Source organism: Salvelinus alpinus, chromosome 4, assembly GCF_045679555.1.
Source record: "Salvelinus alpinus chromosome 4, SLU_Salpinus.1, whole genome shotgun sequence".
In the NCBI taxonomy this organism is placed as follows: Eukaryota; Metazoa; Chordata; class Actinopteri; order Salmoniformes; family Salmonidae; genus Salvelinus; species Salvelinus alpinus.
In genome coordinates, this window is record NC_092089.1 from 39,408,699 (window position 1) to 39,436,131 (window position 27,433).

General features: G+C 43.1%; 1 protein-coding gene across 1 annotated transcript in view; it reads left to right on the plus strand.

Annotated features, from left to right (window-relative positions):
• Positions 1 to 4,250: 4,250 nt before the first annotated feature.
• Positions 4,251 to 27,433, plus strand: part of LOC139573497 (cyclin-dependent kinase 14) — a 230,937-nt gene continuing 207,754 nt past the window's right edge. Inside the window, exons 1-2 of the mRNA XM_071397003.1 lie at positions 4,251 to 4,719; positions 11,487 to 11,518. Coding sequence (XP_071253104.1) covers positions 4,626 to 4,719; positions 11,487 to 11,518 — 126 coding nt within the window. The 5' untranslated portion in view covers positions 4,251 to 4,625. The remainder of the gene's footprint in view (positions 4,720 to 11,486; positions 11,519 to 27,433) is intronic.

Sequence of the window (27,433 nt, forward strand, 5' to 3'; positions counted from 1 at the left end):
GCACATGGGCTTCTAACAGCTTAAAACAAAACATACACTTAATATTGCTTCCTTAGCTACAGTATACATATCTCTCTGGCATATTACATCATTTATGCAGCACCAAACAATACATTTTAGGACTTAACCTTGTTGTGCTGTGCTCACTTGAACAGGAAGGTGGCGCAGCGATCCTTCTTGTGGGCAAATTCTTTCATGAAACTTTGTTATCAAAGTCTAACATTCTAACGGAAGTCTGAGATTTACCAGTTCCAAGTTTCCAGTTGTTTTGAAAGCGGCAGAAGTCATGCTAGATTGACAGCATGGCCAATCTATTCAACCTTTTCTGGCCCATGGTGTTGCGTGAGAATGTTTATCCTTTTAAACTTGGAAAAGAGACACTAAACCCAGACTTGGACCACACACCCTCTCCACCGAATAGCAGGCAGGGGAATCAAAATAGTGATTGCTTTGCGATGCTTGCATTTAGCCACTGATTCCTTCCTAACCACTCGCAAACCAATTTGCGATTTCCAACTTGTTAAGTAATGTTTATGTCCAATGGCCGATGAGCACCATTGCGTTTTATCTATAATTTATCTTCATATGACAAGGATTGAAAAGCATATGCCAGTAAATTGTCACCGTGATTCAAGATGATGACTGCTTATCTCGCTTGCTAGCTAGGATTTTGAAAGTATGACGTTGACATGATCATTCCAATCAAAGCTGCGGTAGATATAACGTGATTTGACGTTATTTTATCTGTGGCCAATGACCTTGAGCCTTCTTGGATGGGCACTTCTAATGTAAATATATGGCTGCACCCAAGGGGGCTTGAACTGCCTAGCTCTCCCTCTAGATTCTGCAGTGACGTAGTGTCCCCATGAGTGACAAAACACTGAGCCAGAAAACTAGAAACTAGACATTATCAACGTCTAAGCTCTGTACTTTCCACTAGCTGCCCCTCCACCACAGAAAGCACTGAGCTAGGCTGAATTACCTGCATTTTGGAGCTGCCTTACCCAAGAAAGCAAAAAAGAGACCATGTTTGTATGCGGCTTTATTAACTCAATATATATTTTATAAATTGTTTCAAACTCATATGTGACACGTATTAATGCCAAAATAACATGCAAATATATATATATATTTACAGTACCTGTCAAAAGTTTGGACACTCATTCAAGGGTTTTTCTTTATTTTTACTATTTTCTACATTGTAGAATAATAGTGGATGTAGAAACTATGAAATAACACATATGGAATTATGTAGTAACCAAGAAAAGTGTTAAACAAATCAAAATATATTTAAAATGTGAGATTCTTCAAAGTAGCCACCCTTTGCCTTGATGACAGCTTTGCACACTTGGCATTCTCTCAACCAGCTTCATGAGGAATGCTTGAAGGAGATCCCACATATGCTGAGCACTTGTTGGCTGCTTTTCCTTCACTCTGCGGTCCAACTCATCCCAAACCATCTCAATTGGGTTGAGGTTGGGTGATTGTGGAGGCCAGGTCATCTGATGCAGCACTCCATCACTCTCTTTGGCTAAATAGCCCTTACACAGCCTGGAGGTGTGTTTTGGGTCATTGTCCTGTTGAAAAATAAATGATAGTCCCACAAAGAGCAAACCAGATGGGATGGCGTATTGCTGCAGAATGCTGTGGTAGCCATGCTGGTTAAGTCTTCCTTGAATTCTAAATAAATCACTGACAGTGTCACTAGCAAGGCACCCCCACACCACCCCACCTCCTTCTCCATGCTTCACAGTGGGAACCACACATGCGGAGATCATCCGTTCACCTACTCTGCGTTTCACAAAGACATGGCGGTTGGAATAAAAAATCTCAAATTTGGACTCATCAGACCAAAGGACAGATTTCCACCGGTCTAATATCCATTGCTCGTGTTTCTTGGCCCAAGCAAGTCTCTTATTATTATTGGTGTCCTTTAATAGTGGTTTCTTTGCAGCAATTCGACCATGAAGGCCTGATTCATGTCTCTTCTGAACAGTTGATGTTGAGATGTGTCTTTTGCTTGAACTCTGTGAAGCATGTATTTGGGCTGCAATCTGAGGTGCAGTTAACTCTAATGAACTTATCCTCTGCAGCAGAGGTAACTCTGGGTCTTCCTTTCCTTCCTTTTCTTGTGAGAGCCAGTTTCATCATAGTGCTTGATGGTTTTTGCAACTGCACTTGAAGAAACTTTCAAAGTACTTGAAATGTTCTGCATTGACTGACCTTCATGTCTTAAAGTAATGGACTGTTGTTTCTCTTTGCTTATTTGAGCTGTTCTTGCCATAATATGGAGTTGGTCTTTTACCAAATAGGGCTATCTTCTGTATACCACCCCTACCTTGTCACAACACAACTGATTGGCTCAAACGCATTAAGAAGGAAATAAATTCCACAAATTAACTTTTAAGAAGGCACACCTGTTAGTTGAAATGCATTCCAGGTGACTATCTCATGAAGCTGGTTGAGAGAATTCCAAGAGTGTGCAGAGCTGTCATCAAAGCATAGGGTGGTTACTTTGAAGAATCTATAATCTAAAATATATTTTGATATGTTTAACACTTGTTTGGTTACTACATGATTCCATATGTGTTATTTCATAGTTTTGATGTCTTCACTATTATTCTACAATGTAGATAATAGTAAAAAATTAAGAAAAACTCTTCAATGAGTAGGTGTGTCCAAGCTTTTGACTGGTACTGTATATACACTACTGTTCAAAAGTTTGGGGTCACTTAGAATGTCCTTGTTTTTTAAATAAAAGCAAATTTTTTGTCCATTAAATAGCATCAAATTGATCAGAAATACAGTGTACAGTACCCGCAAAACACCAGTCTCAACGTCAACAGTGAAGAGGCGACTCCGGGATGCTGGCCATCTAGGCAGAGTTGCAAAGAAAAAGCTATATCTCAGACTGGCCAATAAAAAGAAAAGTTTAAGATGGGCAAAAGAACACAGACACTGGACAGAGGAACTCTGCCTAGAAGGCCAGCATCCTGGAGTCGCCTCTTCACTGCTGATAATGGGCCTCTGTACGCCTATGTAGATATTACATTTCCAGCTACAATAGTCATTTACAACATTAACAATATCTACACTGTATTTCTGATCAATTTGATGTTATTTTAATGGACAAACATATTGCTTTTCGTTCAAAAACAAGGACATTTCTAAGTGACCCCAAACTTTTAAACAGTAGTGTACATATATAAATATATACATTTTTTGTTAGCTAAACAAGTGCTTGTTACTGCCATCAGACATATCAGAGAATACAGCTGTTATACACTCGCATTCGCTGACATTATTGACAGTTTGAACTCAGCTTTGTTTCAAGTTTTATTCTCCAGTGTTGAATTGACTGTTCCCGACACTTCTGTGCCAAGGCTCTGCTGAGGCAGCTGCTCGTGTGTTGCTGTTGCGCGCTCAAGGTCCTCGGTGGAGATTTGCACCACCAATGGAGACTAGGTGGGGAAAGCAGTTGTCTTTGGAGTTGACGCAGAAATATATCAAATGTTAACTGGCATCTGTGCGTTTGCTTAATCCAATAAATGTATGACTCCATGTGTAGCCAATCATTTGGAGATGCCAAATGCGCTTAATGCGCATACTGTATGTGGCTGACGGGTAATGTCCTCTGACTCATCATGTCATTTGGTAATGAAAATTAAGCGAAATTATATTAACAGGTGTAGGCCTAATATCAAGTTAGACACCTCTCAGAAAGCATTAGAGACTGTGATAAAAACATTTTTTTTGCATAAAGTTTCAATAAACGGTTTCCTACTAGGGCTAGGCCTACTTCCCAAACATCCCTTCACAACACCCAACACTATAATGAAATGATCAAATAATCCAATAATATTTTAAAACAAAGGATATTTGGAAGACATTCATGATCGTATTTGATATTATTGTTATTATTAGGTTATTTGCATCATTGACTAAGATATATTTTTGATAAATCAACAATAGCCAAACTAATTGTGGTAGGCTAAATGCCACAGTATAGTAGACCATCACACTTTCACTTGTTGGTTACTTTTATCTGAACAGCGGACTCCCTGGCTATGAACCCTGCGCACTTAAATTTGTATATATTTTTTGTATTCGAGCGGCACAAAAGCATGATTGATAGATCAATGGCAAATCACAGAATCCCCTGTTCTTATTTGGCCAATCGTTGCGCATCCTGGGCGGGGTTTGTAGCTCTGCTGGAGTGTGTTTTTTTCTTCCCTCTCGCAGACGGGAGAGAGAGAATCCCAAAAATGACATCCAGATTGCAGGGGAGCAGAGCAGAGAGTGAGTGAGAGAGAGACTGGGAGAGAGAAAGAAAGAACTCAACAACCCGTTCAGTTTCAGGGAGAAAACAGAGAATATCAGCCAGTGCATGTTTTATTTTACAGCTTCATACTTGGCATCTTGTGGAAAATTCCGACTTTAGAAATGTAGTTGGACACAAAGAAAACCTGAGAAGAATACATCAATGTGTTTTTGAAAACAGAAGCGTTAGCAGAAACGTTTCCTGTTTCTTGACATCGTAGTAGAACGGAGAACCCCTTGGTTTGAACCCTGCGCTCATCTCCAGTTTTGTGAAGAACACTGTCTGCTGCAATCCAACCGTCAAGATGTGTGACCTGATGCCAGTTTCGAAACCTGCAGAAAAAATCGGCAAAATGAAAAAGTTGCGAAGAACTTTGTCAGAGAGCTTCAGTCGCATAGGTAAGTAGCCTACCCCTACTGTAGCGGTTATAGTGCAACAATGCAAAGCCTATCGCAGTTAACGGTTATGGAAAACGGTGCTGTAGCCTAGGGAACTATTCTAATAATGTCCACTCCAACTAGTCGGGACGATAGCGGAATTTCACTATTACGAAAAGCTTTACACCAAAAAATACAGCGGTGGCATTCACACTGGTGGCAATCACTTTTACGACATTACGATTATGCATTATGGCAATAACTGTCATTGTGTTGCTGCAATTCAACACATTGTTACACTGTAACGTGAATGACATTAGAAAGAGTGCATTCTAAATACATGGCTATGATATTAGCTATGTGAATATTGTAAATGGGTAGTTCATGTTGAGTGTTATCATTACTGCCGTATAAAACATCCGGGATTTGCCGATGTGCTTATTGTACAACTGGAAGAAGCTTGCTATCCAAATGGCCTGCGTGCGTAAACTCAGGCATCTAAGCAGGTACACACACTGCATCTCTCTCTCTCTCTCTCTCTCTCTCTCTCTCTCTCTCTCTCTCTCTCTCTCTCTCTCTCTCTCTCTCTCTCTCTCTCTCTCTCTCTCTCTCTCTCTCTCTCTCTCTCTCTCTCTCTCTCTCTCATCCCCGTGTTGGTCTATACGGTTTGGTGCATTAAAGGCTCACCAAATATCACTCCCTATGTAGACGACCTATATATATTCTCTCCCCACAAATTAACTGATCAGATACAACAAGAAGAGGGAACATTTACCAATATGGGTCGAATATGAGGCTGCATGAAAAAAGGTCGGCATTGACTTTGTCCATATTGGTCACTGTTGCTGCTGATATCTGCATCAGCCATCAACGTGGTGCAACGCACTATATAGGCATTGATTGATCACTCACTCTGTCTGTGTTTCACGGATGGTTTAACAAAGAGCATTACATCTTAGTTCGAGAAGTTGGGCTTCTTTTAACCAAGTCATAATGCTACGTCCTTACTATATACCAGTAGATATGATTATTTCCATACATGTCCTAATAATACGCTCACACTCAATGTCACATCATAGTTCAGCCTGGTCTCATAGACTAGACGTAACATAGTAAACGTAAATCCGGGACCCCCAGTTAGTACATTATGTTACCTTTGGTATGGTTACATTAGACATATTGTTACTTAAGGCAAAAAAAACTAAGGTAGGCTGGTTGGTCGGGTGGAAAGGTTGCGAGTTCGAATCTCTTCATGGACAACTTTAGAATTTGAGCTAATTAGCAACTTTGCAGTTACTTACAATTTTTTAGCTACTTTTTTTTAGCTACCCTTCCCCTAACTCTAAAACTAACCTTAACCCTTTTAGTTACCCCTAATGTTAATCCTGTAACCTAACTTTGAAACTTAACCCTAACCTTAACCCCTAACCCAGCTATTTTTTTCCAGCTAGCTAACGTTAGCTACCTAGCCAGAATTCATAACATATCATATGTTTTGCTAATTTGTAACAATTTTATTTTTTCCAAATTCGTAATATATAATATAAATTGTAATTCATAACATATCATACGACATGGGTGATGGACATCCTCAAGTTAATACATATCATATGAAATGTAACATATCATGCTAAATGGAGTTGGGAATTTGATGTGAGACCCAGATTGTAGGCTATTTATCCTACCTTGCTATTCCAGGCTATGCTACCACCTTGCATGTCAATTGCCAACTGTGCTAAGGTCATGTACTGTAGGATCTACAAACTCACAACTCTATCCTTGTCTTTTAACTGTTACTGTGTATTTCCAGTACATCGCTATGACAATGCAGCCTTCTGACCTTAGCTGAGGTTAGCTGGGATGAGACTGTTGGCCTACTCCAGGGATCATCAACTAGATTCAGCTATGGGTTGATTTTTTCTTGAGGGGATGGTCAGGGGCCCGGAACATAATTACAAATAATTTGTAGACTGCAAATTTGTAACGTGCTGGGAGTCGGGAAGCAATTTCAGGGAGTGAACCGTTTAATAACGGAGAGGGAGCACACGTGACAGTACCCCCTCCGCGGCGTGTTCGGCTCCAGCAGCAGGACACCAACCACAGGGACGATCCCGGGGATCAGGAGTGAACCGTTTAATAACGGAGAGGGAGCACACGTGACAGTACCCCCTCCGCGGCGTGTTCGGCTCCAGCAGCAGGACACCAACCACAGGGACGATCCCGGGGATCAGGAGTGAACCGTTTAATAACGGAGAGGGAGCACACGTGACAGTACCCCCTCCGCGGCATGTTCGGCTCCAGCAGCAGGACACCAACCACAGGGACGATCCCGGGGATCAGGAGTGAACCGTTTAATAACGGAGAGGGAGCACACGTGACAGTACCCCCTCCGCGGCGCGTTCGGCTCCAGCAGCAGGACACCAACTACAGGGACGATCCCGGGGATCAGGAGTGAATCGTTTAATAACGGAGAGGGAGCACACGTGACAGTACCCCCTCCGTGGCGCGTTCGGCTCCAGCAGCAGGACACCAACCACAGGGACGATCCCGGGGATCAGGAGCGGACCGGTCGCCTCTGACAAACCGGCTGAGGCATGAGAGCCTGATGAGCGGGCTGAGACCTCCCCAGTTGCCTCGTAGAGGCACGGGAACCTGTTCACCCAGCTGAGGCATGGGAGCCTGTTGAGCCAGCTGAGGCATGGGAGCCTGTTGAGCCAGCTGAGGCATGGGAGCCTGTTGAGCCAGCTGAGGCATGGGAGCCTATCGATCCCGCTAAGGTATGGAAACCCGTCGAGCCAGCTGAGGCATGGGAGCCTATCGATCCCGCTGAGGTATGGAAACCCGTCGAGCCAGCTGAGGCATGGGAGCCTATCGATCCCGCTGAGGTATGGAAACCCGTCGAGCCAGCTGAGGCAGGGGAACCCGTCAAACCCGCCGAGGCATGGGAATCCGACAAACCGGCTGAGGCCTCCCAGGTAGCTCTGGTTCTGACACCCGGACCCGACATCACCTCCAACACAATTTTTTTTAAAATTAAACACTCCCTTATGCTTCCCTTTGGTGAGTCAATTTCATTATGCACTGATGCGTGTAACAATGGTGACAGGTGTGCAGCCTGGTGACCTGGAGGCCAGAGAGGGAGCACACGTGACAAAATGTACGATAACATAATCATTTCTAACCTTGCTTACATTTGCTCACGATCGCATACACTGTAAAACTCTGTATTGTGCGTGGGAATACTTTGGAACCTATTTCCCAAATTAAAATCACTTGGAGCTGTGTTTTATGTCCAATAATAATAATAATAATAAAACGTATTATTTTATTATAAAAAATAAAATCCCCCGTGGGCCTCCAGTTGGGGAATGTCATGACATAATTTTCTGGAATTTTCCAAGCTGTTTAAAGGCACAGTCAACTTAGTGTATGTAGACTTCTGACCCACTGGAATTGTAATACAGTGAATTATAAGTGAAATAATCTGTCTGTAAACAGTTATGCACAAAGTAGATGTGTCATGCACAAAGTAGATGTACTAACCAACTTGCCAAAACTATACTTTGTTAACAAGAAATTTGTGGATTGGTTGAAAAACTAGTTTTAATGACTCCAACCTAACTGTATGTAAAATTCCGACTTCAACTGTAAATGATATCACCTGCAGTTGAAGTTTTTCCAACAATTGTTTACAGACAGATTATTTCACTGTATCACAATTCCAGTGGGTCAGAAGTTTACATACACTAAGTTGACAGTGCCTTTAAACAGCTTGGACAATTCTAGAAAATGATGGCTAATTGGCTAATTGACATAATTTGAGTCAATTGGAGGTGTACCTGTGGATGTATTTCAAGGCCTACCTTCAAACTCTGTGCCTCTTTGCTTGACATCATGGGAAAATCAAAAGAAATCAGCCAAGACCTCCACAAGTCTGGTTCACCCTTGGGAGAAATTTCCAAATGCCTGAAGGTACCACGTTCATCTGTACAAACAATAGTACGCAAGTATAAACACCATGGAATCACGCAGCCGTCATACCGCTCACGAAGGAGAGGCGTTCTGTCTCCTAGAGATGAACGTACTTTGGTGCGAAAAGTGCAAATCAATCCCAGAACAACAGCAAAGGACCTTGTGAAGATGCTGGAGGAAACAAGTACAAAAGTATCTATATACACAGTAAAACGAGTCCTATATTGACATAACCTGAAAGGCCGCTCAGCAAGGAAGAAGCCACTGGTCCAAAACCGCCATAAAGAAGTCAGACGATGGTTTGCAACTGCACATGGGGACAAAGATCGTACTTTTTGGAGACATGTCCTCTGGTCTGATGAAACAAAAATAGAACTGTTTGGCCATAATGACCATCGTTATGTTTGGAGGAAAAAGGGGGCGGCTTGTAAGCCTAAGAACACCATCCCAACCGTGAAGCACGGGGGTGGCAGCATCATATTGTGGGGGTGCTTTGCTGCAGGAGGGACTGGTGCACTTCACAAAATAGATGGCATCATGAGGTAGGAAAATTATGTGGATATATTGAAGCAACTTCTCAAGACATCAGTCAGGAAGTTAAAGCTTGGTCGCAAATGGGTCTTCCAAATGGACAATGACCCCAAGCATTCTTCCAAAGTTGTAGAAAAATGGCTTAAGGACAACAAAGTCAAGGTATTGGAGGGGCCATCCCAAAGCCCTGACCTCAATCCTATAGAACATTTGTGGGCAGAACTGAAAAAGTGTGTGCGAGCAAGGAGGCCTACAAACCTGACTCAGTTACACCAGCTCTGTCATGAGGAATGGGCCAAAATTCACCCAAGTTTGTGGAAGGCTACCCGAAACGTTTGACCCAAGTTAAAGAATTTAAAGGCAATGCTAACCAATACTAATTGAGTGTAACGGCTTTCGTCTTCCTCCTCGTCTGAGGAGGAGAAGTTAGAAGGATCGGAGGACCAATGTGCAGCGTGGTAATTGTTCATCTTGTTTAATAAAAGTGAACACTCAAAATACAAAAACAACAAATGTGAAAAACCGAAACAGTTCTGTCTGGTGCAGACACACGAAGACTGAAGACAACCACCCACCAAACCCAACACAAAACAGGCTACCTAAATATGGTTCCCAATCAGGGACAACGATTGACAGCTGCCTCTGATTGAGAACCATATCAGGCCAAACACAGACATAGAAAAACATAGAAATACAAACATAGACTGCCCACCCCAACTCACGCCCTGACCATACTAAATAAAGACAAAACAAAGGAAATAAAGGTCAGAACGTGACATTGAGTGTATGTAAACTTCTTACCCACTGGGAATGTGATGAAAGAAAAAAAAGCTGAAATAAATCCTTCTCTCTACTATTATTCTGACATTTCACATGCTTAAAATGAAGTGGTGATCCTAACTGACCTAAGACAGGGAATTTTTATTAGGATTAAATGTCAGGAACTGAGTTCAAATGTATTTGGCTAAGGTGTATGTAAACTTCCGACTTCAACTGTATAGTATCTTATATTTATGTTCTTGAATACGAGTCCATGTTTAGTTCTGTTTTGGAAATGTTCAATATATCAGACTTGTATGTGAATGAGTGTTCGAACTAAATAACAATGCTACAGAGTCTTGTGGCTTGACTCCCATTTACTGTAATTGTAATGATCCTTCTGTGTTTTCTACTTTGAGGAAATTCTCCTCTCCTCTCTGTGTCTCTGTTCTGTGATGAGAAAGATGAAATTTAATGGCACCGCGGCTAGATGACTCTGCCTCAAAACAACGCCATTGACATGAATAAGTCATTTTACATCAAGGCCAAACAAAATACTGTTACTCCCATCTCCCCCTGTCTCTTTGTGTCAGATTAGTTGTGATACCCTCCAATCGGATAATTATTGAGTTCATTATGAGAAATTGTAATTAAAGAGATATTTTTTAGGCTATGTTTCCGAAGAGCATTTTTCAGCACTCTTCCCAGGCAATGTGGATTGGTTTGTCTTTCACAGTTAAAAACAAAGCTAAAGATAAGATCTGGTTGGCACTGAATGTAACATACAGTACATCTAGCTGTCAAGGAGGAAACAATCACACCGGCAACACAGCATTGTTTACCTTCCTTTTAAAAAATACGAAGGATATTGCTGTCCAATGCAATCACTATGACTTCCTGTGATTATAGTTATAGTGGCGAGAGAAGACGAGAGCTCCTCAGTCACACCAATGGGCTGCTAGTGTTGTGTTGCTCTCTCCCTGCCACACCTGGGTTCAAATATTATTTGAAATCTTTCAAAATTACTTATAGCGTTTGCTTAAGCCTGCCTAGAATGCCATTTGAGTGGGATGTGCACTTTTGGGACTATTCTATTGGTTCCGTTGCGCCAGGCAAGATCAATCAAGCACAGCTAAAGTATATTTAAAGATTTCAAATACTATTTGAAGTGAACCCAGGTGTGTTCCCAGCCATTCACTAGTCTACTAATGATGATGCAGTGTCTGAAAGGTCTGTCTAATAAAGCACAAACAAACTCTTCTTCTGAACGCTGCCAGTGTCGGATCATGTTGATTGACCATGGACTGACTGCCTGAGTGTCTACCTTAATGAAGGAAGCATAATGAATCTTTATCACACGAATAGGAAATCAGGACACAATTACAGGGCTGTGTGTGTGCGTACTGTACGTGTGTGCGTGTGTGTGTGGGTTATGAGTGAGTGCACACTGGTTGTAGGCACTGTTTTTGTTCCCTGTTCAGAAGACGTCAATGTGAGCCTGATTTTTTTCTTCTCTCTATTTTCAGCTTTCAAGAAAGAGGACAGTGGCTTTGATGAGGTGAGTTCAAAACCAGTGAAACAGCTGGTGAAATGATTTGCCCATTTTTCAGTGCAATACAACAATATTTGTATCATGGATTGAATTCATAGACAGACAATACTGTGGTGGATCTGTATGCAGTTCAGTAGTTTATTTCTATGATCGGTCATTAGATAGGGTTTGTAATGTATTCATGTGTACTGCATCAGGGCTGTCCTATCATCTCAGTAGTCCTAGTCCTCTGTGCCAGTGTTTGTCACAAGGAAGCCAACCAGACACATTATTCTGTGGACAGAGAAACTAACATCAGATTGATGAAAGTATTAGAGAATGTCTTCCCAATGTATAACAATGCTGCATGCGTGTGTGTGCGTGTGCGTGAGTGTGTTTGCATGCGCGCGTGTGTTGATGAGAATGCCGATAAGGCCGTAGACACTAGGATGTATATGTTAAATGCGTTGGCAGGGAAATTCTGCTTGCTTGCTCTTTTGAGTTGAAGTAACATCGATTTTTTCCCCCCCCAAGCCCTTAATGCGGTGCTTTAGATTGGTATCTAAAGAGATGTTCTTGGTGAAAGATAAGGCTTAACTCCTGTGGTCTCTAAGCCTTTCCCTTTTCCAGTTGGAAATTTAAGTACACAAGGTGTAGAGAGACTGAGGAGACAGCAGCCAGTGTGAATGTTTGCTGATCTTGCTTTGGTTAATGATAGCCTTATCTGTTTAGCTTATGAAGGCTGTGATGGTACAGACAAACCAGGGATGGCATTAACTAACTGAACAGCTCTGCAAATGGAGGCTGAAACTAATGCCGTGCATACACTACGCAATTTTGCCATGAATTCCCCATGTTTTTTGCCATCCCAGACAAATTTTCATGATCGGGGTGAAACCCTATGAACTTGGGCTAGGATCAATGCATCGGGACTCGCATAGTTTGAGTGGGTCAAGGACTCACCTACGATGGCTGTTCCGTTCTCCAGATCCCTGTCGGATGTCCTGAAAAATTTTCGGACACATTTTGGATGTGCATCTTGTAGTATGAGCAGTGCTACAACGCGATTGGGCAAGGACTGCTGCCAATAGCCAATGAGCACTCAACATGTGAGACCAAAACAATGATGGCAAAGAGGAAAGTAACAACTACATGCATCGTGTGGACCGAGGTGATGGAGGACAGATTGGTGGAGCTGTGGAGAGAACCTGGCTGCCTTCAATGTGCAAGTTCGTTTTACGTGCCCCAGATGAGCGCAGTTTGCTCATTCCATTGGTCTTTAACTTCTCTAGGGTATGTGGTACGCTAGCATCTCACCTCATCAACAGTCAGTGAAACTGCAGTGCGCCAAATTCAAAACAACAGAAATCCCATAATTTAAATTCCTAAAACATACAAGTATTTTACACCATTTTAAAGATACACTTGTTGTAAATCCAGCCACAGTGTCCGATTTCAAAAAGGTTTTACGACGAAAGCACACCAAACGATTATGTTAGGTCAGAGCCAAGTCACAGAAAAAGACAGCCATTTTTCCAGCCAAAGAGAGGAGTAACAAAAAGCAGAAATAGAGATAAAATTAATCACTAACCTTTGATGATCTTCATCAGATGACACTCATAGGACTTCATGTTACACAATACATGTATGTTTTGTTCGGTAAAGTTCATATTTATATCCAAAAATCTGAGTTTAGGTGGGACGCTACTGTCTCACTTGGCCAAAAGCCAGAGAAAATGCAGAGCGCCAAATTCAAATAAATTACTATAAAAATCAAACTTTCATTAAATCACACATGAAAGATACCAAATTAAAGCTACACTGGTTGTGAATCCAGCCAACATGTCAGAATTCAAATAGGCTTTTCGGTGAAAGCAAACGATGCTATTAGCTGAGGATAGCACCATAGTAAACAAAGAAAGAGAAGCATATTTCAACCCTGTAGGCGCGACACAAAACGCAGAAATAAAAATATAATTCATGCCTTACCTTTGACGAGCTTCTGTTGTTGGCACTCCAATATATCCCATAAACATCACAAATGGTCCTTTTGTTCGATGAATTCCGTCGATATATATACAAAATGTCCATTTATTTGGCGCGTTTGATCCAGAAAAACACCGGTTCCAACTTGTGAAACGTTACTACAAAATATCTCAAAGGTTACCTGTAAACTTTGCCAAAACATTTCAAACTACTTTTGTAATACAACTTTAGGTATTTTTTTACGTAAATAATCGATAAAGTTGAAGACGGGATGATCTGTGTTCAATACAGGATTAAAACAAACTGTAGCTAGCTTTCTGGTCACGCGCCTCTAACAAACAGGACACTTTGAGTGACCCTCGTTCAAGATGGCCGTACTTCTTCATTACACAAAGGAATAACCTCAACCAATTTCTAAAGACTGTTGACATCCAGTGGAAGCGGTAGGAACTGGAAGAAGGTCCCTTAGAAATCTGGATTCCCAATGAAAAACCATTGAAAAGACAGTGACCTCAAAAAAAAGAAAATCTGAATGGTTTGTCCTCGGGGTTTCGCCTGCTAAATAAGTTCTGTGATACTCACAGACATGATTCAAACAGTTTTAGAAACTTCGGAGTGTTTTCTATTCAAATCTACTAATAATATGCATATCTTATCTTCTGGGGATGAGTAGCTGGCAGTTTAGTTTGGGCATGCTTTTCATCCAAAATTCCGATTGCTGCCCCCTACCCTAGAGAAGTTAAGTGAAATCTCCACCCACCCGGGCACCGGGCCATGCAAAACAAACTCCACCATTATTACATCTGCGTCCTACCATGACAGAAACCAAAAATATTATTTCATATTATCGTTATTATTTCATATTCCATATTCTGCGCCTCCGGATTAAAAAAAATTATTCTGCACATAATGATGTGCACACTTACAAAGCAGCTCACTGTTTGCGTGTCAGCATTTTTTCCCTACGACAAACGAAATCATAAAATGTGACTACGTCCAAGTTGTTAAGATTTTAGAAGTTGTGTAGTGTATGCCCAGCATAACTGATTCACACTAGGTGCGAAGAGCCACGATTAGCTGTTTTTCTACCTCTGTTAAATCTCTGGGGATGTCCCCTCCTCCCATGTCCCTGTATTCTTGCCTAGCCCTACACAGATTATAAGAGTGATGGGCAATTACTCCCTGCTGCTCTCTCTCTCTCTCTCTCTCTCTCTCTCTCTCTCTCTCTCTCTCTCTCTCTCTCTCTCTCTCTCTCTCTCTCTCTCTCTCTCTCTCTCTCTCTCTCTCTCTCTCTCTCTCTCTGTGGCTCTGTCTCCCTTTCTCTCTCTCGCTGTCTCTCTCCGTCTCTCTCTGTGTTCCTCTGTCCTTCTCTTTCCTCTCACTCTCTTTCTTTCTGAGGTCCAGGCCACGGGTTGGCATCTCTCTGAGGACTTTACATAACACTAGCCTGGACTGGTGCTCACTGCCCTCTGTGTCTCTCTCTGTGTCTCTCTGTGTCTCTCTGTGTCTCTCTGTGTCTCTCTGTGTCTCTCTGTGTCTCTCTGTGTCTCTCTCTCTCTCTCTCTCTCTCTCTCTCTCTCTCTCTCTCTCTCTCTCTCTCTCTCTCTCTCTCTCTCTCTCTCTCTCTCTGTCCCTCTCTCTCTCTCTCTCTCTCTCTCTCTCTCTCTCTCTCCTTCTCCCTCTCTCTCTCCCTCTCTCTCTCTCTCCCTCTCTCTCCTTGTCCCTCTCTCTCCTTGTCCCTCTCTCTCTCTCTCTCTCTCTCTCTCTCTCTCTCTCTCTCTCTCTCTCTCTCTCTCTCTCTCTCTCTCTCTCTCTCTCTCTCTCTCTCTCTCTCTCTCTTTGTCCCTCTCTCCCTGCTTTTGTATAGAGAAGCAGAACTCTAACCTATCTCTGACCACTGGCGGACTTACCATTAGGCAGAAGAGGCAATTGCCTCAGGCCTCACATCATCAATGGACCTCATGAGCTGGGCATACATTTTTAAATAATATTCTAATAATTTCTAACCCCCCATGCTCCGCTCAAGGCAATAAATAAATCCCCATCATAATCTGTGTTTAAGATAGAGATATCCACCGATGTCGGCGGAAGGTGGCAGAGCTACAGCAGTGTTTGTCAAATTAGGAACTCGTTACCGGGGCGAAAAATGAATGGAAGTGAATAGGGCATTTCCACGTCAGAGGTATACAGGTTTTGTCATGTATGAATATGTTATTCAATTTGTTTCTATAGGCTAATAGCAGTAAGGCCAAATTCAATATTTCATCAAATAATATTTTTGTAACCTAACATTCTAAATCAAATATCTAAATCATCCTTGGTATGAGCATCTTAAAACTATTCATATGTTACCTTAGTAGTAGTCTCACGTTGCCAAACCTCCAAAATCGTATCGCTGTGTGGAGAATTTTGTATTGCAAAAAACGTTTGAATGGTCCTCTGGCTCGCAGGGGCAATATTTTGATTGGATGTTACTTTTCAAGAACCCTTGCCCACATGCCCGTTGGTGCCAGGTGTTATGTTTGGCAAAGTTTTCTGACTGGATAGCACACATTTTGCAGAGAGTTGGTCCGTATGCTAGTTTGCAACATTGCAGAAAATGGAAGAAAACCTGTGAGGGAAAGTGTGAAGAAGAAGTGTGCGCAATACACAATCCAAATACATCGACATATATTGATGGAGATTTTAATCAGCGATTTCCTGGCCATCTTCACCATGCACGGTTGCACCTACAACACTAATTTAGTGAGCACTATTGGAGCTCCCCCCAAGCAAGGCATTTGATTGATTTGACGTGTAGCGAGGCGTCACTGATTTACATCTGGTCTCCACCCCATTTTGCTATTTAGGGAATACTGGTTCTCAACCCAGCCTTTTGTCCTCGGACTCTAGAGGGATATAATACACCTTTCTTTAGTAAAAAGGCAGGTGCTGCTGATAAAACTGCCATCGTCATCTAAGCAGAGGACATGTACTGTATGTGTAGCCCATTTATCTGATGCTGTCTGGCATGTCATACTTTGTTTTGGCCAGACAGCATCAGATACATGGGCTACCTATAGTAAGACAGAGCGGTGCTATTTCGCTAGCTCGGATGCTTTCGCCGGTGAGATAGTTTCAGCCTCTATTGAATTGAAGGAAGGTTGGTGGGTGCACAGTGCACTGTTCAGATGCTGGAATTATTTTGGATGAACGTGTGAAGGTAACCTACTTTTGAAGTGATTATTTGACAATCAGATAAAAACATGAATGGTTGTGTTCATGGCACATTAAAAGGTAATACAGACTGGCCTCTGACTGGGGCCTCCAAATCACCAAGCCCACCCCTGCTCTGACTGAGCTCTCTCTCTCTCTCAATTCAATTCTATTTAAGGACTTTATATGTTTACATTGCCAAAGCAAGTGAGCTAGATAATAAGCAAAAGTTTAAAAAAATAATAACAATTTACAGTAAACATTACACTCACAAAAGTTCCCAAAAAATAAAGACATTACAAATGTCATATTATGTGCAAAAAGCACAAAAGGGAAAATAAATACACATAAATATGGGTTGTATTTACAATGGTGTTTGTTCTTCACTGGTTGCCCTTGTGGCAACATCTTGCAAATCTTGCTGCTGTGATGGCACACTGTGGTATTTCACCCAAAAGATATGGGAGTTTATCAAAATTGGGTTTGTTTTCTAATTCTTTGTGGATCTGAGTAATCTGAGGGAAATATGTGTCTCTAATATGGTCATACATTTGGCAGTAGGTTAGGAAGTGCAGCTCAGTTTCCACCTCATTTTGTGGGCAGTGTGCACATAGCCTGTCTTCTCTTGAGAGCCCGGTCTGCCTACGGCGGCCTTTCTCAATAATAGCAAGGCTATGCTTACTGAGTCTGTACATAGTTAAAGCTTTCCTTAGGTTTGGGTCAGTCACAATGGTTAGGTATTTTGCTACTCTCTGTTTAGGGCCAAATAGCATTCTAGTTTGCTCTGTTTTTTGTTAATTCTTTCCAATGTGTCAAGTAATTATCTTTTTGTTTTCTCATGATTTGATTGGGTCTAATTGTGCTGCTGTCCTGGGGCTCTGTGGGGTCTGTTTGTGTTTGTGAACAGAGCCCCAAGACCAGCTTGCTTAGGGGACTCTTTTACAGGTTCATCTCTCTGTAGGTGATGGCTTTGTTATGGAAGGTTTGGAAATCGCTTCTTTTTCGGCGGTTGTAGAATTGAATGGCTCTTTTCTGGACTTTGATAATTAGCGGGTAGCGGCCTAAATTCTGCTCTGCATGCATTATTTGGTCTCTCTCTCTTTATCTCACTCTCTCTCCCTCTTTCTCTTTCCCAATTTCCCTCTTTCTCTCTCTTTCTCTCTCCCTCTCTCCCTCTCTCCCTCCCTCTCACTCTCTCCTTCTCTTGTAATCTGCAGTCTCAGCTCTGTGGTTGCACTGAGGAAGTCATTATGCTCATTTTAAGACTTTGTCATCACAGGGGCTTTGCACAAGTCATTATTTATGTTGGCACTGGAGTCTAGCTGTATATAAAATGTCTGTAAATAAAATCTAAGTTATTTAACCTTGGCATTAGTTATGTTTCCTGTGATTACGCTGATTAACATAGATTAGATATATCTCCACCACCAGTCCATTTTATGCTACTCTGACTTTTGTGGTGAAATAATGTGAACCGGACCGTTCCAAGAAGCAGTTGCCCTGGGAAATAGCCCGGACCATTGACCATAAATGGTCTCTACCGCCAGGGAAATTTTAAAGAATTTAGGAAAGAAAAATAACTATTTCCTGTGCAGCACCAGGTTGTCTCTGAGTGAGCAGTAAGGAGAGGAATTAGCCGGCGTGTGTTTGTGTCTTAAAGAAGGGCCCATTGTTTGCTACATTGTTCAGCTGATGCCCATTCATCATGGGCAGAACACCACGAGTCTGATTAAAATGTACCCAGAGTAGCTAGCCTACTACACTGCCTGAAGAATTATCAACAGTACCCTGTTAGTTTGTCTTGATATTAAATTGTTTCTCCAAGGTAATGTGACTGTATCTGGCACAGAAAGAGATATCATCTGGTCATAACATAAAGAGACCAGTCATCCACAGCAGTCTTTATCCCCCTCTCTCCTCTTCTCTCTGTCCCTCTCTACTCTTCTCTCTCACTCTCTGCCCTCCCTGATTCCTTCTCTCTTATATTTCTCTCTGTCTCTGTGTTTCTCTCTCTCCCTGCCACTCAATCTCTCTTTTCATCTCTCTACCTCTCTCTCTCTCTCTCTCTCTCTCTCTCTCTCTCTCTCTCTCTCTCTCTCTCTCTCTCTCTCTCTCTCTCTCTCTCTCTCTCTCTCTTTCTCCTTGCTCCCCTCTCCTAGTGGAAACACAGGCGCTGTGCTGTGTGGCCTGGCTGAACACTGCTGTGGGTTTGACTGTTCTATTACAGAAGGCTGTTAGAGAACTCTGGGATGCTGAAATACACACACACACACACACACACACACACACACACACACACACACACACACACACACACACACACACACACACACACACACACACACACACACACACACACACACACACACACACACACACACACACACACTGGAATGCTGAAATGGCCTCTACTTAAGAGGAAGTCTCAGGAGGCATCATGTTGAGCCATTAGAATGGGCGGATTGTGTGTGTGTGTGTGTGTGTGTGTGTGTGTGTGTGTGTGTGTGTGTGTGTGTGTGTGTGTGTGTGTGTGTGTGTGTGTGTGTGTGTGTGTGTGTGTGTGTGTGTGTGTGTGTGTGTGTGTGTGCTTGTGTGCGTGCTTGTGTGTGCTTGTGTGCGTGCTAGCACACACACACATCCTCAGCTGCTGCCCCATGGACTCAATCCAATTTTAGTTAACATGTAAACCGAGTTCCATGAGTGTCGCTTTGTCTTCACTTCACACATTGTATGCACACAGAGACATTTTTATGTGTAGCAATGGAAACAATAACTTCAGTATAATGACAATTGCTAAATATTGTTAGATTAAGGCCAAGGTCTTCAATTATTTCTGGCTATTAATAATTATTTTCTCCTTCCTTGTTTTCTCTTTCTCTCTCTCTCTCTCTCTCTCTCTCTCTCTCTCTCTCTCTCTCTCTCTCTCTCTCTCTGTCTCTGTCTCTGTCGCACGAGAACTTCATTATCTATTCTCAGCAGAATTGGAGTCTGGCACATTGAATAATTGCATGTGTTTGGTGTCAGGATCAGAAATGAATGCAATAAACGTCTTCATCTATCACATTAAAGACTCCAGCGATATTAGTGGAGGAGCCATTAAGACTGAACCGGATGGAAAATCTGTCATTTATTTCACAGGAAACAAATCACCTTTTGGTCCTTGGGAGTTATCTGAAGGTTTATAATGGGAGGAACAGTGCTCTCCTGTCATCATTGTCATCTGTGTCATCATCTTTTATGTCATCACTAGCAGTCAGTCACTTCTTGAATAGCAGTATGGTATAGGCTGGAGCCATTCCCCAGGTCTTAGAATGTTAGCGTGCCAAGGGCGGAGGGAGAGAAATGTCGAGAAGAGAGATGCCTGGAATAGTGAGTTTTTCCTCCGTCAGGGGATGTAGGGATGGTTGGGTCACAGTTAAGCCCCAGTGAGGGACTGCTAGGTGGGGTAGATGGGGGAGAGAGGAGGGGGAGGGAAGGAGAGAGAGAGGTACTGTCACGTATTCTGCCATGGTGATCCTTGGGGACGGACACAGCCCAGCAGAATACCCAGATAGACCATGGATTTATCTCTCTCTCGCACTCTCTCTTACTCTCTCCATCTCTCGCTTGCTGACTCCTCAGAACTCCAGTTCTTTACCAAGACTTTAGCCTTGCTTTCTATCTCAGAGCACAAATGTTTGTTGTTAGAAACTGGTTGGAAAGGCCTCCCGGGTGGTGCAGTGGTCTAAGGCACTGCATCGCAGTGGTAGCTGTGCCACCAGAGACTCTGGGTTTGAGCCCACGCTCTGTCGCAGCCGGCCGCGACCGGGAGGTCCATGGGGCGACGCACAATTGGCATAGCTTCGTCCGGGTTAGGGAGGGTTTGGCCGGTAGGGATATCCTTGTCTCATCGCGCACTAGCGACTCCTGTGGCGGGCCGTGCGCGTTGACCAGGTCGCTAGGTGTACGGTGTTTCCTCCGACACATTGGTGCGGCTGGCTTCCGGGTTGGATGCGCACTGTGTTAAGAAGCAGTGCGGCTTGGTTGGGTTGTGTTTCGGAGGACGCATGGCTCTCGAGCTTCGTCTCTCCCGAGCCTGTACTGGAGTTGTAGCGATGAGACAAGACAGTAACTACTAACAATTGGATACCACGAAAAAGGGGGTAAAAAAAAAAAAGAAACTGGTTGGAATTATGCTGGTGGTTAAGAGAGGAGAGGAGGAGGGGCAGCTAGAACATTGTGGATGTATATTATATTTTTCCTGAGTGACATAGCCACAGAGGTGTGACAGTTTGAATAGCTTGTATTGGATGTCTGTCTCACACCATTAATTAAGTTTGAAATGCTGTCAGAACCTGATGACATTGTCATATTGCGTCTCGACCGGCATACATACCACCCTGCATACCACTGTTGGCTTGCTTCTGAAGCTAAGCAGGGTCGGTCCTGGTCAGTCCCTGGATGGGAGACCAGATGCTGCTGGAAGTGGTGTTGGAGGGCCAGTAGGAGGCACTCTTTCCTCTGGTCTAAAAAATATCCCAATGCCCCAGGGCAGTGATTGGGGACACTGCCCTGTGTAGGGTGCTGTCTTTCGGATGGGACGTTAAACGGGTGTCCTGACTCTCTGAGGTCATTAAAGATCCCATGGCACTTATCGTAAGAGTAGGGGTGTTAACCCCGGTGTCCTGGCTAAATTCCCAATCTGGCCCTCAAACCATCATGGTCACCTAATAATCCCCAGTTTATAATTGGCTCATTCATCCCCCTCCTCTCCCCTGTAACTATTCCCCAGGTCGTTGCTGCAAATGAGAATGTGTTCTCAGTCAACTTACCTGGTAAAATAACGGTAAAATAAAATAAAAATAAATAAAATACATCCAGCTGTTTTCCCACGAGCACGCACATCTGTCTCTAAGCCAAGGTCAGTGGTGATTGTTATTCACTTAAAGTACATCCCATTGAGAATTCAAAATGCTTAGAAAACGCAAGCTACAAACACCCCCATTGATTTTAGGTTAAACTCTTCGTTGTTCAAAGTTAAATTAAAACAGCGTATTTTGATGACTTTGAAAAATCCAATCAATGTTCTACATTGATACCATGTGGGCGCGGTAGCGTTGATTAGAGGGATTGACTCACTGGTTCCTGCTTTGAGGTCCCATTGACTTTCATGTCCTATAATGTTGTTCAAGTAAATCTCCACGTGAGTTCATTAACTGTTGAGCTACATAGGGGTGGAAAGGAAAAGTAAAGGCCATATCTCTGTGAGGAAGTCAGGAGGAAAGATGAAAAAGAACAAGTAAGGGCCGTAGAGGCTAAGGAAGAGAGGAGAAGAGGAGAGTACCAGGAGACCAGTGGTGGCCTGCGGTGTGAAACACCATGGTGTTGATTACAACCTTCCTTCACCCTAACATTGATAACGCACGCGCAAACGCACACTGATAACACACACAGGTGCCGCCCATGGCTTATCGATTCACCTAGCAGTGCGCTCGCCAATGTCACTCTTCCTGCCCCTGGATGTGTCTCAAGATTACCGTCCTCCCCATCCCCAAGCCCCAGGGTTCCCATCCCCCACATCTCCTAGATAAGGGACAAGGTCAAAGGTCATCGGGAATCTAGATAACGTCCCTTTCCCGGTTTGCATCACCGTGGGCAACAACGTATGGCGAACACTCTTTAATGTTATCGTCGAGGACTCAAATAAAATAATCAAAGATGACATATATTGTCTTTCAGGATCATAGTCGGGATCAGAAATATCACACCTTTTGTTGTTCTGAGAGGCCTTGCTGAGGTGATGTTTCACTGCAGTCAGTGCAGTAGTTGATATCATATACTATAGCTCTACTGGGAAATTGTGGATCCTGTCACTGACAGATTCATATCCACCATTCATCTATAAGTAGGACTGTAACCCCTATAACTTAAGCTGCAGATTAGAACAGGTAGGATCCATATGCTTTTAAATAGAGTGAAACCAAACCTGTGAGTTCTTACAATGTGAACAGAGAACGACTGACGTCTCACTCATTTCTATGGTCTCTGTAGTTCCCGGGAGGGAGAGACATGATTCCCAGAGGTTTCTTCCCGTTCTGTGCCGCATGTTGAATATTCCGACCAGAATCATCAGGCTTTAATCATGGCAGGATTTCATTTCACACTTTTCGCTCACTGTGCTGCTAACCTTCCTCTCTGTAAGCTGCTTAGCCATACTATCAGACAGCGAATATTATTAAATAAAGTTTTAAGCTGTGGTAGGAAGGGAACGATAAGGAAGGAATCTGAATGAGATTACGTTAGAGTAGGTCAGAGGAATAGTTTCTGAAACCAGAACCTACTCTCTCTGAGACACTAGCTAGAAAATCCTCTTCTCAATTTCTTTCAGGGCTGAGACATTTTAGGGGTCATTTTGTAGGTCTGGAGTATCCAGACACAGTATCTGTGAGCCAGGGTAGATGTTTTCTGGAGGGTATAGTTCACCAACTGTCCTGTTGCACTGCAGAGGAGCTCAAGGGTCTCTTCATTGTATACAGATATTCAAGTGTGTGATTGTGTGTGTGTGTGTGTGTGTGTGTGTGTGTGTGTGTGTGTGTGTGTGTGTGTGTGTGTGTGTGTGTGTGTGTGTGTGTGTGTGTGTGTGTGTGTGTGTGTGTGTGTGTGTGTGTGTGTGTGTGTGTGTGTGTGTGTGTGTGTGTGTGTGTGTGTGTGTGTGTGTGTGTGTGTGTGTGTGTGTGTGTGTGTTTTCCTAGACAGGCAAGCTTTCGATGCTAGGTTACTTTAGATTGTCTGTTTGTTGAGCAGGTTAGGGATTTACACTTTGAGTCTGGTCCTCCAGAAATGCAGCAGATGTTGAGTTGACTTCACTCAGACAATAAGCAGATCCTACTCATATACACAAACTGGGAATGTTGCCCCTAATTGCTCTCTTTCTCTTCCACTCCATTCCTCTCTGCATTCTCTCTCTCTCTCTCTCTCTCTCTCTCTCTCTCTCTCTCTCTCTCTCTCTCTCTCTCTCTCTCTCTCTCTCTCTCTCTCTCTCTCTCTCTCTCTCTCTCTCTCTCTCTCTCTTTCTCTCTCTCTCTCTTTCTCTCTCTCTCTCTCTCTCTATTCCCCTCTTTCTACATTCTTTCTCTCTCTCTCTGTCTGTCTCTGTGGGTGGTCTCCTGGCTGGTTTGTGGATCTCCTTTGGTCTGATTAGGATGGCTAGATTATGCCACAAACAGTTGTGGTGTCAGCTCCCCAAATGTTTCTATTGGCTACATCACCAGGACTACTGTACACAACAAGTTCCATTTGTACAGTCGTGGCCAAAAGTTTTGAGAATGACACAAATATACATTTTTGCAAAGTTTGCTGCTTCAGTGTCTTTAGATATTTTTGTCAGATGTTACTATGGAATACTGAAGTATAATTACAAGCATTTCATAAGTGTCAAAGGCTTTTATTGACAATTACATGAAGTTGATGCAAAGAGTCAATATTTGCAGTGTTGACCCTTCTTTTTCAAGAACTCTGCAATCCGCCCTGGCATGCTGTCAATTAACTTCTGGGCCACATCCTGACGGCAGCCCATTCTTGCATAATCAATGCTTGGAGTTTGTCAGAATTTGTGGGTTTTTGTTTGTCCACCCGCCTCTTGAGGATTGACTACAAGTTCTCAATGGGATTAAGGTCTGGGGAGTTTCCTGGCCATGGACCCAAAATATCGATGTTTTGTTCCCCGAGCCACTTAGTTATCACTTTTGCCTTATGGCAAGGTGCTCCATCATGCTGGAAAAGACATTGTTCGTCACCAAACTGTTCCTGGATGGTTGGGAGAAGTTGCTCTCGGAGGATGTGTTGGTACCATTCTTTATTCATGGCTGTGTTCTTAGGCAAAATTGTGAGTGAGCCCACTCCCTTGACTGAGAAGCAACCCCACACATGAATGGTCTCAGGATGCTTTACTGTTGGCATGACACAGGACTGATGGTAGCGCTCACCTTGTCTTCTCCGGACAAGCTTTTTTCCGGATGCCCCAAACAATCGGAAAGGGGATTCATCAGAGAAAATGAATTTACCCCAGTCCTCAGCAGTCCAATCCCTGTACCCTTTGCAGAATATCAGTCTGTCCCTGATGTTTTTCCTGGAGAGAAGTGGCATCTTCTTGAAACCAGGCTTCCTTCTTGACACCAGGCCATCCTCCAAAAATATTCGCCTCACTGTGCATGCAGATGCACTCACACCTGCCTGCTGCCATTTGTGGCAGGGCTGAAATGCAGTGGAAATGTTTTGGGGGGATTCTGTTCATTTGCATGGCAAAGAGGGACTTTGCAATTAATTGCAATTCATCTGATCACTCTTCATAACATTCTGGTGTATATGCAATTTGCCATCATACAAACTGAGGCAACAGACTTTGTGAAAATTCATATTTGTGTAATTCTCAAAACTTTTGGCCACGACTGTACGTCTTCGGTCACAATACTGTCACATAGAAATACATTTACTTCTCTCTGAGTAAAACATTGTTCTTTCTTGTTCTACTTTAGGCCTATTTTTCTCTAAAATGTATCCATCATTGAAATGAATGTGGAATTGCTGAGAGTCTGTGAAAATAGACTGCCACCACCGTGTTCCTATCAGGTGACTGGAAGGGACTACAGATCAGGTGTATGTAGGTTAATGTAAGCGTCAGTGTCCTACTTCTGTCTGTTTTTGATCAAACCAATGACTGTGGAACAAACCAAAAGGTATCGCTCACATCTCTGCTGTCAGTATAGCCTGCTCACTCCATATAATATGTATCTTTAGTGTACTGTGCATGAAATTTACAGTAGGTAGTTTATGCTGTATTTTTTGTCTCTAAGGCGTTTAGCCCACATGTGAAACAGCTAGCCAGGCAGTTCCACTAGGCGGTGTGTTTCTATGTTCACTCTTTGCAGTGAGGGAAAAGGCTTCTGGGCCTGCCCAGCTCATGTTTTGTAGCAACGCGTTTGAAAATCACTTCAAGATGTCCTATGCTAGCACTCATTTGACCTCAGAAGTCTCTGTGTTTTGTTCTCTCGCTCTTTTTTCCCTCCTTCTTCCTGAGGTAGTAGAATAAGATATTGACAGATACCCTTGAACACCCCTCTATCCTCCTCTCTCCAGAGCGGCCCAGGAGGGAAGCTGGGAGGAACCGTCTTCCTTCTGCCAATGCTACATCACTCCTGCTCCACCCCCTCACAGGGCACACTAGGGTGGGGAGAAATATAGAGCCAACATCATTACTCATTTCTCCTTGTAAGGGCAGTGTGTGTGTGTGTGTGTGTGTGTGTGTGTGTGTGTGTGTGTGTGTGTGTGTGTGTGTGTGTGTGTGTGTGTGTGTGTGTGTGTGTGTGTGTGTGTGTGTGTGTGTGTGTGTGTGTGTGTGTGTGTGTGTGTGTGTGTGTGTGTGTGCCTACATGCTTGTGTGCATATTAACTCAATCCAATTCCTGTTAAGATTAAAGTAGAGTTCTCTCTTCTAAACTCATGAACTTCTCTTGATCAGTGTACATTCTCCTAGAAGATACTTTGATGCAGCCGTAAACCTGAATGACTGGTGACGATGGCTTGACTTTTCAGCAGCAGCAGCCATGTTTCTGCGCTTCTGTCACGGCCAGCTAATCTGGGGGTGTTAGCCTGCAGGGGTTAGGTCAGCTATTTCTCAATCTCAGGATGATGGCTCAACTGAAAGCGTTGGCTTCAAAACTCTGACAGGCGGTCAGCTATTTATCACTCTCCCCTGGTTAATCTAAGAAGCGTTAGCTGCAAGGTACTCAGTTTTTTTCTCAATCTAAGATTAGTGCAAATCTGAGAAAATTAGCGGTCTCCGTTTTTAGCCATCACTCATATTTGGCTGTAAATTCCTCCAGCTAGCTGTTATAATCTTGGAACTCCATTATACAGGATTAGTACATAGTTGAATGATGCTATGGCCAGCTTAGTTTGTGTGAGTAGGAATCCATACAAAATTAGACTGGTCCAAGATCAGTTTGTGCTGTCTTGCCAACTCAAGCATAGGAGTTGCCAAAACATCACTAACAGATCTGCGACCAGGCTAATACTGTATGAGATGGCTGTGGATGTATGAGTCCTGCCAGTGTGAAGCTCCTGAGTGTCAGTCCTGGTGTTCAATCCCACCATCTCCTGTCTCATCGTGAATAACGTTGGTATAATCCAACTGTCGTTAACCCAGCCATTCGTTAGCGAATTAACGTTCCCTCAATGGCCCGGGAGGATACCTAATGGATTAAATATTGCTGAGATATTAAAATGCAAATGTGGCATGAACAGTATGACCAGTCTCCCCGTTGTTAGGCGAGCTTCCGTCCCGTTGTTAGGGGCGTCGTGTGGCGATGATGACTGGCGGATGTGATGTCACATCGATCATGTTGCCGGCTGTTGGAGCGCTCCCATATGTTTCAGGGCTTAGACTAGGTTAGTGCTGCGCAGGGAGGAAAAGGCAATGAACCGTTACTGGGAGCTGGGAAGAGCTGACCGGTAGCTAAAATCCATCCCAAATGGCACTCTGTTCCCTACATAGTGCACTACTTTTGACCAGAGCCCTATGTAGTATAATAGTGCACTTCATAGGGATTAGATGCTGTGGGGGGAAATAAGGCATAAGGAGGGTAATGGTATGGAAGACAACCATGCTTCAGTCTGGTTATTATGTTCTGGGTTCAGCAGGTAAAGCAATAAGGGCTAGTATAAATATAACACACTTTCAGAATATTCATTTAAACCGATTACATTCTACATTTAGTTAGCGAAA